This window comes from Acomys russatus, chromosome 14 (genome assembly GCF_903995435.1).
Source record: "Acomys russatus chromosome 14, mAcoRus1.1, whole genome shotgun sequence".
NCBI classification, from domain to species: domain Eukaryota; kingdom Metazoa; phylum Chordata; class Mammalia; order Rodentia; family Muridae; genus Acomys; species Acomys russatus.
Genome location: NC_067150.1, coordinates 46,709,086 through 46,726,634, shown reverse-complemented (window position 1 = coordinate 46,726,634; position 17,549 = coordinate 46,709,086). Strand labels below are relative to the sequence as shown.

The following is a 17,549-nucleotide window of genomic DNA, read 5'->3' as shown; positions in this document are numbered from 1 at the left end:
TTGAGGAATAATCTGTGAGAATAAACTTTAACAGTGACATCTCTTCATCCGGTCAACAGATAATTATTTAAAAGACTAAATGAATAAAATCCAGCAGATATGATGGCATATTCCACTGCCAGGAAGATCAAGTCAAGGCTAGCCTGGTCTATAGACCCCACTTCTCTCTGTCTCTCTCTCTCTCTCTCTGTCTCTCTCTCTCTCTCTCTCTCTCTCTCTCTCTCTCTCTCTCTCTCTCTCTCTCTCTCTCTCTCTCTCTCACACACACACACACACACACACACACACACACACACACACACACACGCAAAAAAAAAAAAAGAAAAGAAAAATATTCAACTACCATTATCTCTGTCTTATGTGGGTGGGGAGCCAATGATTTCTATTGGTAATTTTGATTAAATTCTAAAATCAGTTGGTAGAATGACTTAAATTTGATAATTGCATTGTCTATGAGCTGCAGGGTTTTCTTTTTGTTTTTGTTTTTGTTTTTTAAGACAAGGTTTTTTTTTGGTTTTTTGTTTGTTTGTTTGTTTGTTTTATGTAGCCTTGGCTGTCCTGGACTTGCTTTATAGACCAGGCTTGCCTCAAACTCAAAGAGATCTGCCTGCCTCTGCCTCCCGAGTGCTGGGACTACAGGTGTGTGCAGCGGGCCTGCCTTGAGCTGCAGCTTTCATTAGTGTGTAGTGTAGTATAGTGAATATGAGACTTGATTATTGCAGCAAATTAGTCAATATACTGGACTGTGTGCATAGTGAGAGGTCAGTAGTGTAGTTGAATACAGGGTGTTCATTTAAAAAAGTAGGAAAAACTTGAATTTACAAGGAGCTGTTGAGAGCAAACAGGACTTTATCATAGCAGTTTTACAATTGATAATTTAAGAATACTACTTTTAGTAATCCAGAAAAGTATACCCATCCATTCTCTTTAATATCATTGTGGTTCCTAGCCCATTGTTAAGTGCTCTTTCTTTTAAGATAACTTTTGTGTAGTTGAATGAAAAAGCTGTCAGGTGGTTAAACTGTCAAATGTGTGACTAGGTGGCTTCCAGGACAAGTGTTAGCCCTCATCGGTGTCTTTGCTTCTAGCTGTGGGTCGGGCACACATTCCCAGAAGATAAGCGCCTCAGTGAGAGCCGGGCCTGTGGGGCCATGTGCTTGTCCTGGCGCGTTTGCATTTGAGACTCACATGTGAGACTCATAGGTTGTCTCTGAGCTGGTCATCTTCAAGGCTCGCTGAGCTCCAAATCAGTTATTCTGGCATGTTCTGCCAGCCCATTCGGGAATCCTATTAGAGGAATTAAACATGCTCTGAAGCCTTTATTTTAGGTTAGAGTACATCAAAATAATACTAATGTGTTTCTCAAGATGCAGTGACAGGTAGTTAGAAATTAAACTTTACTCTAGCAATCTGGATTATTATAATCTACTATCTGCTAAAATAATACTACATGAGTCACAGTTCTAACTTTACTTAACTATAGGAATGTCAAACCTTTTCGCTACTCTGTGAGTAGCCACCACAGCTTTCATATTTAAGAATGTGTCTGTAGGACTAATCTTTGGTAGTTTTTACAAGAGACCCAGTGACTTGTTTTCTTTTATTGCATTTATTTGATGAGTACAGAAGGACTTTTACATTTTTTTTAAATGTTCCCCTTTAATAGCAGGTTTGCAAGATAATTAGTTTTTATATACTCAGAACAGACCCAGGATGGTTTTAGAATAATAAATAGAATAGAATATTTAGGAAACAAAAGTTGAGAAACACTATTATTTCGGGTATAGATATGTTACTATTTTGTCTAAAATCAATCATTTTTCCCCTTAAGAAAGAATTTTAAGAAGATAATAATTTTAATAATTTTAAACTCTTTTCTCAAAGATGGGCTAAGTGGTAGATATTTTACTACAATACAACCCAAAACCTTCTAATAATGTTGGCATAGATGCTCCAAATTAGTTTGGTGGATATTTAAAGAATATTAGTATACATGATAATAAATAAATAAATAATAAATTCTTTTTTTTTTAAAAAAGGTGAGAGAAATATAGGAGATAGGGAAATAGATGGTTCCAGAGGGTCCTAGAAACCTACAAGAAGAACACTATGATGGGCGGATCTGGGCCCAGGGGTTCTGCTCGATCTATGGCACCAACCAAGGACAATATGTGCAGTCATCATCAAACCCCTACCCAGATCTAGCCAAGGGACAGGACATTCTCCACAGTTAAATGGAAACTGGGGACTGACTTTCACACGAACTCTGGTGCCCCGTATTTGGCCATGTCTCGTTGATGTGGAGGCCCGATGGCACTCGGAGGAAGGATAGCAGGCTACCAAGAAGAGACTTGATACCCTAGCATCATAATCAAGGGGAGGAGGTCCCCTTCAGTCACAGTCATAGGGAAGGGGAATGAGGTGAAAGTGGGAGGGAGGGAGGAATGGGAGGATGCATGGGATGGGATAGCAATTGAGATGTAATATGAATGATTTTATTTTTCAATTAAAATAAAAAGAATATTAATATATTGTAAGAGAGAGGTTAAGATGGAACCACCAAACAGTGTAGTGTGTTTTCTTGGTGGAAGTCCAACGGTGTGTTTTCATTCCACAGACAATTGTGGCTATTAACAAAGACCCAGAAGCTCCAATTTTCCAGGTCGCAGATTATGGAATAGTCGCAGATTTATTTAAGGTAAGCTGGTCTTGAGAGGGATTGCTGTTACCCGCATTGACAGCCAATGGGTTTTGTCAAGGATGAAATGATAGACAAAAATGTGTGTTGGGCATCTGTATGTATGTTATTAATATATTATATAATTTGTCCTACTTAAAATGTAGTTACTATATATACTGTATACTTACTATGCAGCATAGCTTTCTTCTTTCAAAGAAATCCAGATTGTAAAATATCCACAGAGCTCTTGGCATATCACATACTAAATCAGCATAGTGTGAGGTCACACCATAGGTAGGACTTAGGACCACATTTGGCAAATGTGCTAAAGAAATGAGCATCAAGCGCTTCATTCAGGGATGGCTGAGGACACTCAGGGGAAGAGTTGACACTCAGTGCAGTTTAGCTGGCTCAGCAAGAGTGCTCTGCTTGCTGAGTTGGACAGTTAAGGTCTAGCTGGGTGCGGTGGCGCACGCCTGTAATCCCAGCAACTGGGAGGCAGAAGCAGGCGGGTCTCTGTGAGTTCAAGGCCAGTGGAGGATACACAGAGAGCCCTTGTCTCAAACAAAAACAAAGAAAGGTCTTTCTCATGTGACAGGTTTAAGGGAAACATGGGGTTCCTCCCCATTTAAAAAAAAACTTCATTTGTAAACGTTCTTACCCTCCTATTTCCTGTGTGTTTGCCTTCTCAATGAGAAAGATGACTTTAGTCATATAAACTTATTTAGCAAATTATAGTTGATGATCACCTGAAATGTACTTGGCCACTTTAAAGGTATGGAGCTCATGGTTGGTCCAGCCTCCACTCGTTGCCCTGGCCTGTCTGTGCAGAGCCACTTCTACAGAAGTTGACACTCTGAAGGTAGCATTCAGCCCTAAGAGAAACAGGTTTGCTAGAATAGAAATCCATGACACTACACTGAGGAACGTGAGCCACATTGGAGGGGCTGCAGCCTGGGACAAGAGGCAGAGCAGTTCACAGATGAGGACTGACTCAGGGCCATGAAGACTAGATGGAGAATTCAGTGAACTCACTGTTAGTTCAGACTGCATGGAAAAACTAGGAGGCTGCCCTCTCTCCGCCTATATCCTTTTACTCAGAGAAGCCTCTGAAGGGCCTGGGCCTTGTCTTAGGAAGAAGAGAGCCGTACTTCAGAGATGCTGAGGTTCTAGGTCAAGAATTTAGAGTTCATATAGGTCAGCTGCTCCTTTTTGACCTAGGTTGTAACTGTTAGGGGAGTTTAGGTGAAAGAAGGCGCTGATATGAAAAGAAGGTAGAGGGTGTGCGTGTGCACACGTGTTGCTGTGGATTAAAGTCAGAGTCTTAAAAGTGCTAGACAAGTATTCTAACCCTGAGCCACACTCCCAGCCTCACAAAAGAAAAAATTTATTGTCTCTTTGCAGCTTTACCCTTCAAAAGTTTTGAATTAGGACACAAAATGGAATTACTATGGTGTACCAAGAGGCTTTAATTTAAATTCTCTGCTGTCTTCATACCAGTTAAATTATCTCAGCCAAATTAATCTTGCTGAATGTTACCTTCATCATAAGTACTGTAAATATTCCACTGCCTACCTTAAAGATGCTAATGAAAATTGCGATTACTCTGCATCTACTGCAATCTCTAACAAATACTAGCCTACCTGTTTGTATTTTCTGTTCCAATAGATAAGTAACTGGTTAATACAAAAAGTATTAGAATGACAGGACATTGAACACTACCTGATCTCTTCTTTAATTTAATGATTTTATTGAAATAGAATGCTCATACTGAAAAAAAAATTAAAAATAAAAAAAATTTTTTTAAAATGCTCATACTGTAAAGTTTGCCCTTATAAAACATAGCACTCAGGACTGAAGAGATGGCTCAGCACACACTGCTCTGTGGAGGACCTGAGTTTCGTTCCCAACATTTGCATCAGGGTCCAGCACTGGCTCCTGGCTCCATGGGCACCTGCATTCACATGCACAAACCCACACAGATGCACAGTTTAAACAGTTTTTAGTACATCTTCAAAATGCATGATTAGGGCCAGCAATTATGGCCACTTACTGCCATCCCTGACAACTTTATCTCTGGGACTCCCATGGTGGAATGAGAGGTCATACACCTGCCCCCAAAGTTGTCTTCTGATCTCTTCACAGGTAATCATGCATGCGCATGCATCCACACACTTACACACAAACAAGTGTAGATAAATACATAATACATTGATCGTTAGTCGGTTCATGCTGCTGTACCGTGAGCCTAATGGCAGTTATAGTCCGTCCCACTGCAGAGAAGCCCTGTACCCACAGCCTCTGTGCTGTGTGCAGATTTGCTCTTCCTGGCCTCTATGTGTAGCTGGAACCCTTACTATTGTGATCTTTCTGGATGCTTTTCCCAAGCTTGTCCATGCTTCAGCCATGCCATCGTCCTTCATTTCTTTCTCTTGACACACAGCACCCATCACTGAAGTGCCACATTTGTTTGCCATCCAGTAGTTTCTGCTTTTTGGTTATTGTGAGTACTGATGCTATGAGCATCAGCGTGTAGATTTCTGTACAGACACTAGTGTTTATTTCTTTGGAGTTCTTTTCTTAATGTGGAGTTGATGCAGGAGTCTGTGTTAGTTTGCTTTCATAGCAGTCGTACCAGAAGGATGTGGAGCTCTGAATCTTCCAGACACTCCCTAGCACATGTCACTGTTTGTCCTTGTGGGTGTGAAGTGGCATCTGATAGTTTTGATTTGTATTTTCCTGGTGGCTGATGATGTTGACTATTTTGAATTCTTACTAGCCATTTATGTATTTTCCCTGTAGAAATGACTCTTGTGTTTTTAAAGGTTGTTCTTGAGTTGTGTTTGAGCTAGAAGTAAGATCTTTATCAGGAGTGGTTTCCAGTGTGCTTTCTCATCCTGAGTTGCCTTTTCACTTTCATGAGGGTAGAAACATTTTAAATTTTGATTAAGTTTTACTTATCTGTTTTTTTTTTTTTTAATCTTTTGTTGCCTGTGGTTCAAGTGTTATACCTAAGAAAACTTTTCCTAATACACTATAGTTAATCATTGGGCTTCAAGTATATGTTCAAATCTCTGCTCTCATTTCTTTGCATGCACATACAGCAGAATTGCCTAGTCATGTAATAATTCCATTTTAGCTTTTTGAAGACCTTTTAGACTGCTTTCACAGAGGTTATACCATTTCATGTTCCTACTGGCAATATATTTTACCAGTAACTAATGATGCTGAGGACATTCAAACATATGCTTCTTGAACATTTCTGTCCAGGTCCCTCCCTCCCCCCTCTCTTTTTTTCCAGTGCAGGAGGCAGAAACTGGTGTTCATGCATTTTAGGGAAGTGCTCTCCTTGGATGCTGAGCCATATCCAAAGACTTTGGTTAGGTTGTTTATCTTTTTGGTGGCTTGTAAGACTTTTTGTTTATACTCAATACAAACCCCTTATCAAATACATGGTTTTCAAATATGTCTTCCCACTAAGTAAAGTTTTGTTGTGTTGTTTTGTTTTGAGACAGGGTCTCACTTTGTAGTTCTGGCTGGCCTGGAACTCACCATGTAGACCAGGCTGGGCTTGGACTCAGATCTGTGTGCCTCTGCTCCCCAGGTTCTGGGATAAAAGGTGGTGTCACCATGCCTGACTTTATTTTAATTTTTTGATAATATCAGATGTGCAAATACTTGTAATTTTAATGAAGCCCAGTCTGCTTATTGTTTCCTTTCATTGCACCTGAGAGCCAATCTAAAGCAATGAAGATTCGCTCTTAGGCTTTCTGTATTATAGTCATTGATTTGTTCTGAGTACATTTTTGTATCTGGTGTGCAATAGAGACCCACCTTCATTCTTTTCCTGTGGATATCCATTTGCTCTGCACCATCTATTGAAGAGACCGTAGTGTGCCCCTGGGGTAGATTTGTTATGCCACCAGTCTTCCCACCACAGCCATGATACTCTCTGTTACCTCTTGAACCTGAAGTATTTATCTCTGTTGCTTCCCTTCTCCACCTCATCCCCTCTCTCTCTCCCTTCTTCCTTCCCTCCTTCCGTCTCCCAAATTTCATTTCTCCTCTAGTATGATGTTCTGAATTTTCCTAGGCTACACTGGTCTCTCCTTACTTAAAAATTTGGAGCGTGTGGTGCTGTTTCTCTCATTCTCCCACATTCTTGTATAAGGTGTAATAATTTTTTAACACACTCAATGTGCGGTTTGTTGACTTTTAGCATCTCTACAGAGCTGTGCAGCCATCACTTAATTCCAGTACATTTTCATCACCCTTACCCAGAAACTTCTCCATTCTCCCAACTCTAAGGGGAACATATGAATCATATGTTTATAACAATAGACAGCCTTCTTTTTAAATTCGTCTTCTCTGATTTGCTCTTACTGAATAGGGCTGGCTACCTCTGCAATATCTAAAGGAAAATAAAAATAAGAATCCAGGTCTTTCAGCCTTTACACTTAGCATCTTCTCCTAAAGGACTATATAGAATCCTTATAAAGTCTATTGTTGGTTTGATTTTTTTAAAGATGAATAAGTAATGGCAAGAGAAAATTCCCTTGACTCTATTGTGGGGAATAGGGTGAGGGGACATTTTGTAGAGTGTTGTTTTTTTTTTTTAATTATATATTCTAAATGTTTGACCTCCTGGGAAAGATGTTGTGCTAAGGCATATTTTTCGTGAAATAAGCTGGTCCCACACGAGGCTCCAGCAGCATGTCAACCCTGTGACTGGCATGAGCTCATGGTCCCTCCACTGAGGAAAGCCAGGGGAAGTGGTGCCAGCACTTAGTGCTGCCCTGAGCGAATGCCTGCTGGCTCCATGGTAAATACAGGCCTTTTAATAGACTGGAGACAAAGTGACATTCGGAAGAAACAACATGTCGACAATTTCCTTAATAAATTTTGTAGGAACGCATTATTTCCACCTGGTGGAAATGTAGCTCTCTTGAATAATTGAGAGGTTGCATTCATCAGTGCGACAGTCAGCAGAGATCTTGTGATCTAGGGCAGCCCACAGCCCTTTGCAGACTGGGTAATTGATATTTTACACAAATGGCCCAACTAGTGTTGAGAATGTGTGTGTGGCATCCCACAGTCCACTCTCCGCTCTCCTCTACTGTCCAGGAAGCCAGAACGCATTGTGCTCTAGTTGCAGCCACTGACCTGATGAGGACTAAAGGTTACAGTTAATTTTGTTTTAGAATGGGCGTCTGCTCAGTCATTTGTGTTTGCTGTGGTTTCTTCTGTCTGCTGATCAGCCACAGCATTGACACAAAATCTTCATTTTAAAGAAAAGCAATGCTCCTGAATGTTCAGTTCATTTGACTTGTCATGTGACAGTAACATATATCGAGAAAGCCAACAAAATGTTTATGAAGTGTGCAATGCAAGACTGAGAAAGCTAGTGTTGGAGGAGTGTAGTCCTTCTGAGCAGTGACACTGGTGTGAGGACTTGAAAGAAAGTGAGGAGCACAGTGGACGTAGGAGGGATGTCGGGTAGGAAATACAAAGGTGAAAAGGTCTTGCTGCTCTCAGCCCTGGAGAAAAGAACCAAACCTCCTACGAGGCATGTTCAGAGACATCTGAGTTTGTGGTTGTGTCAAAAGGCGTCTGGGCATAAGTCGGCTCTAGACCATGACAGCTGGTGTTCCTCGTGAGCCATCCCCACAGAGGGTTTGCCGTCTCACTAGGGTTGGGAGGAGAGACCCAGTGAGCAGGGATGGCACTTGTTGCTGAAAAGAAATCTGCCACGATTTTAGCCTCTGTGGCTTCCCCAAGAGCTAATGGCCTGTTTCAGGGAGGGTTCAAGATGCTTAATTACTATTTTGGTTTTTTGTTTGTTTGTTTTGTAGGTGGTTCCTGAAATGACAGAAATATTGAAGAAAAAATAAATCAAAATCGTATCTTAAGGAAACTGTCAAAAGTATTCAGCTAAAATCGTAGAAATTCATAATCTGGGGAAAGAAAATATGCTAACAGCAGCTAAAATGCCTTTTGATCAATCAATTATTATATTCCTTTTTAATCTTTTGTGGTTCCAAACAATTATTTTTTGGCATTTTCTAATTCTGTAATAAAATACATAGTAAAATTTTTTTGTCATCCTTTAAAATTACTATCAAAAACATGCCTACCTTCTTAAATAAAGAAGAAATTTGAAGGAAATAAAAATCCACTTCTAGCCAAGTGTGGTGGTATTCATCTCTAATTCCAGCACCCTGGAGGCAAGCGGAGTTTTGTGAAGCCAGCCTAGTTTACATAGCAAGTCTCTGGATGAACAGGGCTGCATAGTGAGACCCTGTCTCAGATCGTCCTCCCTTCACCATCATGGCACCATCGCTCATTTCTTCTCTTGTCTTCATGGATGTTCTTTGTTTTAGGCAAAACTGTAGGCATGAAAATCCTCATAGCCTAGTCACCCTAGTAAAATTATTGAATGGTGTATCCCAAGAGATAGGGGCTAGACTGGCAAATCAGAGCTACAGAAACTTGACCACAAAGGGTGCATGTTCCAGAAACACTCTCGTCTTCAGAAAAATAGTGTGATGAAGTAAGCCTGACTTAAACCTAACCATGCTGAAAGTATTTGGTTGGTTTAACTTAAATTTCCATCGTCTGCTTTAGGGGTTTGTCAGTTTATAGGAGTTGGTGTCTGCTAAGGATGGGGAGTGGAGGAGGAGGGACCACTCTGAGGCAGTATAACCTTTTATGCAGGTAGTTTGACATTCTGCTCAGGCAATGCTCTGCCCTTTCCTTTACTCTCCTGGTAGTTCCCTCTATGTGGAGAAAAGCAACCAGGCTCCTACACATGCAGCCGTTGCTTCCACTCTTCTGCCCTAGGGTCCTGATGTTCCAAGAGAACAAGTCAGGATAAGTGCAGATCTGAGACAGGCAGGCAAGGCTACGCCTAGGCCTGCGAGAAGTCATGGGCAAATGTCTAGGGCCATATGAGTCATCTGCAAAGTAGAAGAACTGCCAACGGCCAGGCAGTGGTGTCATAAGCCTTTAATCCCAGCATTCGGGAAGCAGAGGCAGGTGGATCTCTGTGTGTTCAAGGCCAACCTGGTCTACAGAGCAAGTTCCAGGACAACCAGGGCTACACAAACAAATCCTGTCTAGAAAAAAAGAAAAGAAAAGAAAAAAGAAGAAGAGGAGGAGGAAGAGGAAGAGCTGTCAACTGGAAACACACCTTCAAGCTGAGGTGGCACTGTGGATTGACCATGCAGCACCACAAGGAAGAGATAGGAAATGAACCGTGAGACAAGGGCGGTGCGACCTCTACACCCCGTGTGCTGCTGCTGCTGCTGCTGCTGCTGCCGCCTGATTGAGCCTATTTTGACTCAGTCACTTGTGACGAAGCACTTTTGGAAGCTGTGACATTTCAGCTGTTTAGTGAGGTGAGAGGACAGCAGTAAAGTTGAGAGCTCGTCACAAGTCATGAACACATTAGTCCCATGGGACCCTGGAGTGCCAGAGCTATGGGGTCATCTGGTTCTGCTCTGGTTGCCCCAGTTGAAACAGTGGGGCACAGAGGAGAGGAAACCGTAACTTGAATTGCCTGAGTGTACATGGCTTCAGTCACTTCATCACTGTGACTGCTGCATCTTTTTTCTCTGAGGTGCCTTTTAAGGGGTCTCCATTTACCTCCCACCCCTGCTGCAGGGACAGGAGCAGTGGCAGATGTGATGGCTGTAGGGGCACTCCCATTGAGATATGCTGATCAGCACCCCAGTTACACCTTTCTTCTGAGTTGAACTGATGAGCCTTCCTCCCACTTGATTCCCCCTGTCATAGCTGCCCTGTTGCAGCTCCAAGAACCAGTGTTTACTAGATGCAGCTCATCACCATCACGATCGCATGTAGCATAATCAAGTCACTCGCCAGGTGTCTGTTTTGATCTCCAGATGTCATTGAGTATACAGTCCTAGATGGGCCAGCCAACTCTACACCCACTGAGTGTTCATAGTATGTATATGTGTTCCTGTGACCAGCAGCACAGTTCAACTCATTTACACCTATCCCACACATGTGTGGTTAATATGTTATGCCATGGTACTACCACACACCAGGAAATTGGCAGCAACATTGCAATCTTACAGGACCGCTGTCACATAGGTAGGTGTTCTGCAGGCCTATATAGTACTCCCTGTCCATATAGCCAGGCACTGTCTCTTATCCCTCCGTTCTCATAATGATGCGTAAATTATTCTGCATTGGTTGGTTTACAGCAATAGTTATCACTTCTACGAGGTTATATAACTTTCCCAAATTCACATAGCTATACCAGGACCAGGATTCTTGAGGGGCTGGGGCCTTTGCGTTAGCGTGGAGGGCTGAAGAGGAAACTGAGCTCAGAGTTCATGTGGATAGTTAAGGTGGTAAGGGGCAGAAACGTGGAGTTTGGGGAAGCCTGTTTGTAGGGGTCATTGACAAGTTTAGGAGGCCCTTTCCCTCCTAAGCCAGTGTTTCTCAAACTTTGCTCCGCTGGAATTCTCCCAGGCTGGTCCCTGGCAACCACATGGTGGCTCACAACCATCTGTGAGATCTGATAACCTCTTCCGGCATACATGCAGGCATAACACTATATACATAATAAACATTTTTTTTAAAAGTTGCATGACTTGAGGCCCTGCCACCTGAGCAAGTGTTGGCAATGGAAAGCCACTGAGTTCTTTGTGGAAGGCCTATGACCTATCTAGAGGACTAGCCAGACCTGGTGGTATATTCACGATGATGGGGGGTGGAGGGTGGGAGAAAAGATGAAAGCCATTTGGAGGAGGTTACAGGAGTCCTCTGGCTTCGTGCCCTGAATGGGTTTAGCTGAAAACTCTTTGGCTACAAAATGGGTCCCCAGAGACTGTGTAAATGGGTCCAGTGCTGTGGGTGAGGCTGGCAGAGAGCAAGCTTTTCCTCCCAGGGTAGCAGGGGAGCCGGGTTGCCGCCAGAGCCTGGGTGTGTCTGCGCCGGCTGGAGGGCTGGAAACCCCAGCCGTAAATGCACCTTATGTTCTCATTCTGAAAGGAATGCTCAGTATGGCTACGTTTCATGCCGCCTCTGACTAGGGGTTTTGTTTTGGTGGACATAAAAGTGAGCTGGAGAAAGTGGGAGACCCAGAGAACCCTATTGACTGTGCCAGATGGATACAGTTAGCTGGAAGGAGACTGATAATCCTGTAAAAAGAGCATAGAAGGGGGTATACTGTCAGGATTTCGTGTAACCCTAGATTCGGGGGACTCTGGAGCCTGGATGAAGAAGACTTGCTGATAACCTTGGCTTTTAAAATGCTGGTGCACAGCACCCTGTTAGTGAGGAGGAGAGCAATTCAGGAGATCGGATGCACAGGAATTTGCCCCAGGTCACAAAGCAAGTAGGAGAACTGGAACATAAACCAGAATTTTTGGCAAATATAGCTTACTAAGAATTGATTGCATACTGGATGGTCGCTAGTGTAGCTGCCTCACTGCTGCTGCCTTCTGCATGGCCGGAGACGTGCGTGGCCAGTGACATATGGGACCCATGCCAGCCTCTGCTCCTCCAGGACTCTTTTTTTTTTAATATTTTATTTAATTTTAAATGTGCCTTGGTGTAGGGGTGTCAGATCTTGGAGTTACAGACAGTTGTGAGCTGCCATGTGGGTGCTGGGAAGAGCAGGCAGTGCTCTTAAGTGAGCCATCTCTCCAGCCCCATCCTCCAGGACTCTTGTTTTCTCTCTATGCTGTTTCCTCATCACTCCCAGCTCCCCTAGGACTCTCTTCTGTGTGCATAGCTTCAGAGCTGCAAGCCTGTCAGTAGTAGCAAGAGGCAGTGGTGGAACTGGAGCTTCCTCTCAAGGGGGCTGGCACTTGTTCTCTGTGTCATCCAGTCTAGTAGGATGGAGGCCCTGGCAGATTCAGCCTGTGGGGCATCACTGTCATTACCTCCCACAACTAGTCACATGGGCCAGGCAGTTAGTTGTACAGATGCTGATTCCCTCTGGGCTTTCTAGAAGTTTCTGCTGTTGTCCCTGTGTTGGGCCACCTGGGGACATTTAGGCTGATCACCTGGACAGCTGGGCTAGACCCTAGTTAAAAGGTGTCTATTTATTTTTCTCTTCTTTTAATTGTCTTTAATAATAAATAATTAGCTATTGTTATTTATATTATATAAATGTGAATAAATTATCATTATTTGAGACACTGACTCACTCTGTAGCCAAGGCTGCCCTGGAACTTACTATATAGCTCACATACATGGCTATCCTCTGCCTCAGCTTGAGTGCCAGAACGACAGACATGGCCCACTGTGACTGGTTTCCTTCCCCATTTAGACAATTTTCATCATCTGCAAGATGGTGACTTGACTGCTTACATAAAGAGTGACTCTTTATGTCTTAACCTGTGGATGTGTAGACAGATCTCAGACTATATGGGTAAAGACAGTAACTTATGAGAGTTTCGTATGCCCAAGATGCTGAGCTGAGACCTTTAGATGCATGGTGCCATTAAAGTCTCCTGAATCCCCATCCTACAGATGAGAAGACAAAAGCTGACAGAGCTTACAGCCTGCCTGGGGACTAGTAGTAACTTTATAAACAACCAAGGCCCTCCCTCACCCAAGCCCCAGCTGGGGTGATCTGGAGTAGAGGAAAGATGTGGCAGCTGGCCAGGTGTAGAGGGATGGCTGAAAGAAGAGGGAGTGCATCCTAAGCAGAAGAGCCAGCGTGAACAAGCATGGAGGTTGCCAGGAACAAGCTGACCTCTTGTAGGCTGCTGTCCCTCTGTGCTTTGCACAGGAATCGGGGGCGGGATGTTGTGCTGCAGCATGGCTCCAGCCTGCTTTCTCCTGTGGCACTGTCCCAACCAGGAACCACAGTCCATGCGCCTTCTTTAAGCAGTGTAGGCGGAGGTGAGTCCTCCTAGTTATGAGGCCTAATTGATGTTGGGGAAGCTCCTGGAGTGTGGGGTGAAAGGTGCGCTGTAAATCTCAGGCACGGGGTTCTGCCACACTCATCACATTGTTTAATGTCCTGGCTGACCTCCTGGGTAGTCAATTTCATTTGGTTGTTCAGGGTGAGTAGGCAGCCTGCTCCCTTATGCTGCAGCCTGAGGCTCTGTATGAAATTATGTCAGTGCTGTGTCCTTGGTAGCTGGTAATAAATTAGTAGCAAGTGTTCCATCGTTTTCTTTGGATAATTAAATTAACTATGCATCAGGAGACAAAAACAAACTTTGGAGCAATAAAGCCCAGAAAAGAAAAATCTGAAAAACAATGATCTCCTCAATATCTGAGGGGTAGGTTTAGAGCCAGTATCGGAGAAAGAAAAGGCAGGTCCCTCCTGTGTGAAACTGGGTGACTCTGAGACATTGTTTGCAAGGAAACCTGAGGATGTGTGCCAGCAGGCAGAGTGCAGGAGCTGGCTGTTGGAGCTAGGGCAGGGTACCTGTCAGTCCCACCACCTCCCTCCCCACTCTGAACTATCAGTGGCAGCAAATGAAATAACAAAGCATCTCCTGGGCATCCGCCCCAGAAGTGCTGAGCGTGCGCTGGCTGGCAGAAACACACCCCAGGCATCTATTATTAATAAGGGAGCCTTCAGCTTGTGTTTCCCTTGAAACATTCTCAAAGGGCTTTCCCTTCCATTATGTCATTAGTTATCCCAGCAACCCTCAAGGGTGGGGCACACAGGACTCAATATTTTTCTGCTAGGGAGGGAGGAGCTCAGAGGTGTTCTTGGAGTCACAAAGCAAGACAGAAAACAGGGCTGGTCTAGGGATCCAGACCCGCAGGCCTAGCACACTGGCAGGGATAGCGGCACCTGGAGTTGGGGTGGACAGGGATGAGTAGACCTTAATCCAGCTCTGAGATATCAGTTCAGATACCCAGAGTTGGGAGTCTTTGTTCAGCAGCTTATACAAGCCGTAGGTAGGGTTCAGGGTACTGTGAACTTGGACCTCTCATCTGGGCATCTCAGGAAAAGTATACCCAATTCTAGGGTCTCTCTTTAGTCCTAAGAACTCGGGGTAGTCTTGGGGTAAAAGGGCACTTTCTAAGCTATGGAGGGAATGGATGCCCCATGCCAGCCTCTGGCCACACAGGGTCTGTGGACTATTGTCCTCTTCTCCCCATCTGTATGACTTGACCTGAAACGTTAGGCTCTGGGTTTGAATCTTTGCTGTGAGGCTCAGGAGGGTTGATCGTGCATGCCATGCAGAGAAGGCCTTACGGCTCCCAGCCCTGGGTGGCTTCCAGCCAGGGCTGCAGGCTGCCCATACGCTGCTGCCTCTGAGCCTTGCTGTCCTTACTGTTTGTTGGATTCAGCTTGTCAGGATGGTCCCAAAGTTCTCAAGACTCCAAAGGTAAGGCTGAGCAAGGAGGCCAGCCCTTTAGGGCACTGCAGACTGCAGAGGCGTGAGGAGGGGTAGAGTCCGGATTTCTGCGTGTCTTCAGCTTTCCCCTTGGTGCCTGGTTTGCTTTCCCACTGCCCACATGGCTTCTCACCGGCAGTCCTGTGTTTGAGTCCTGCCACTTCATGTTACTAGTAAGTGGTGTGTAATGGTGTGTAATCTCATCATGCTGTGCCTGTATTTTTTTTTCCCCCCCTGCAAAGCAAAGGAAGTAGAATCTACTTTGCAGGGCTGGGGCAAGGAGGGGAGATTGTCAAAAGCACCTGTCCCCTTAGAAAATAATCATAGCTATTTCTGTCATCACCTGCTTACTCCCACAGCAGGCAACAATTGCCCCCTCTTCTATGAGAGTCTCCCTTGGGACCCCAGAGTGAGCTTTTCTGAGCTGGTCCTCCCACCTCCACAGCCAGCCCCCCATAGCACTCTGGGGGGCCATGAAAGCCAGAGCTTTTATCACAGGCCTCAAGTATCTGCCTCAAGGCCTTTCTGTGATGGAGTGTAACTGAGGCCTAGCCTTCGCCCTCTCTCCTGAGAGGACTCAGGAAGGAACTGTAATGCTGTCTAGTGTCCTGTGTATACTCATGTTTCTGAAGACCGCCACCTACACGTTCCAAAGTCTCAGACACCCTAGACCTTGGCTTCTCAACTCTCTGCCGTACTCCTCCCCTTCCCTGTGCACGCAGGGATGCGCAGACCTGTTTTCACCCTCATAGGCCCCGCGTTCTTCATCTTGCCTGCCTCTGTACTGACTGGTCCCTCTCTGGACAATCATTTCACTGCAGCCATGAGGTTCTGCTGCAGGCCTTTCTGTGGCATATTCCCAAAGCATGAACGTCACCTCAAACTGGCATTCAGCGACCCGCCCCACACTGATCTTTTGTATATATCCCCACATGGCTCTATCCAATGCTCTTCCTAACACTAGGCTTCCCCCTGCTCATGCAGGCCTCTGCATTCCATACGTGTGGTGCCTCTGCTGCAGGGCTGTTTCGACATCGCCACCTGACATTCCGTTTGCTCAAATGGTCTGATGGCTGGCTCTCAGTTAGGAGAGAGAATCCATAGTTCCCTGCTCTTGTTTTCTAGAAGTGGTTCGATTTTGAAGTTATGCCAAAACTACTCCATAAAAAGTGATAGTCTTTTTCCTGCTCTGCACCCCCACCCCACCCCCCACCCCCAACTCTGAGTCAGGATTTCTCTTTGCAGCCTTGGCTATCCTGGACTCGCTTTGTAGACCAGACTGGCCTCAAACTCACAGAGATCTGCCTACCTCTCAAGGGCTGGGATTTCAGGTGTGCACCACCATGCCTTGCTTGATTGTCTTATTCTTTTAAAAAAAATCTCCCTATAAAGGTTTCTTTCATTGTCCACTGTCCTGCGCTTCATTGCTGGAGCTGAGGTTCACAGTAGAGGCGGATGCTGGCGGGCAGTGGGTCTGCAGTGCTCATCTGGCCCGGGCCCCAGCTGATCTACTTGATCAGCTGCACTAGCTCAGAACTGGGGACCACAGAGCTCAATAGAGTGGTGGCTGGCTGAAGAAGGTGGCTGGTTTCTGTCCGTGGAGGTAGGTTATTGGTTACTGACCATGTAGGCTCCTGCCCTAAAGATGACAGGTCCTGTAGTGTCATCTTGCCCATCACGAAGCAGAAGACAGGAATGACAGCCCCCCCCCCACCTCCAAGTGCTCTGAAGTCGGGGAACACCAGTGCCCAGGCTGGCACCAGATGTCCCTCCTGCTAATGTTGACCTGAAGACATTTAATCTGGACTTCAGCCTGCTTCACAGGGTTGCTGAAGTGTGGAAGGGCCCGAGAAATGGAGGCTTTACTGTGCTGACTAGTGACCCAATCCACCTCTGAGACTGCTATCTTCACAAAAGCCTCCCTGTGGCCGGCCTGGTCATACCCAACACATGCCAGCTGGATGCCCTTGGATGCCTTTGCCACCCTCTTGCTCAGAGGTAGACACAGGTAGACGAAATGCAAGCAGGCTTCCCGAGGTGGTAGCTGCTTTTTCCAGAAGACATTGGGAGGAAAAATGGATGGAGATCATGGGGAATGCAGGATGGATACCTAAACAGGCCCGCCAGAGGAAAGGGAAGGAGCCAGGGCCCGCTCACATGTCTAGTGTGGGCCTTCCTATCCTGAAGGGGCAAAGTTGTTCCTTTTCCTCCTCATAGCTTGCTCTTCTGTCTGCTCTCAGTAGCACTTAAAGGACTGACTTAACAAAATGTATGTCTGGGACCCTTCGCCCCAGCAGCAGTTTCCCAGGTACCGGTGTCAGCGAGAGGCGGAGAAGAGCCAGCATGGTGAGTGGGAGGCGCAAGAGGAGCGCTCTGCCCAGGCCCCAGTGCGTGTTCTTCCTCCTGTTCTTCACTCTTTGTAGCCAGCTTTGGCTTCTGTCCCACCATGCCCTGGCCATTCCTGTTTTATTTATTTCACTTTCTAAACGCGTGTGACATAAACAGACTGAGGGAAAAGAGCATTC

General features: G+C 45.1%; 1 protein-coding gene across 1 annotated transcript in view; it reads left to right on the top strand.

The window, feature by feature from the left end:
* The window catches only part of Etfa (electron transfer flavoprotein subunit alpha), a 63,902-nt gene extending 55,064 nt beyond the window's left edge, over window positions 1-8,838 (top strand). Inside the window, exons 11-12 of the mRNA XM_051156488.1 lie at window positions 2,618-2,698; window positions 8,533-8,838. Coding sequence (XP_051012445.1) covers window positions 2,618-2,698; window positions 8,533-8,571 — 120 coding nt within the window. The 3' untranslated portion in view covers window positions 8,572-8,838. The remainder of the gene's footprint in view (window positions 1-2,617; window positions 2,699-8,532) is intronic.
* The last annotated feature ends 8,711 nt before the right edge of the window (window positions 8,839-17,549 follow it).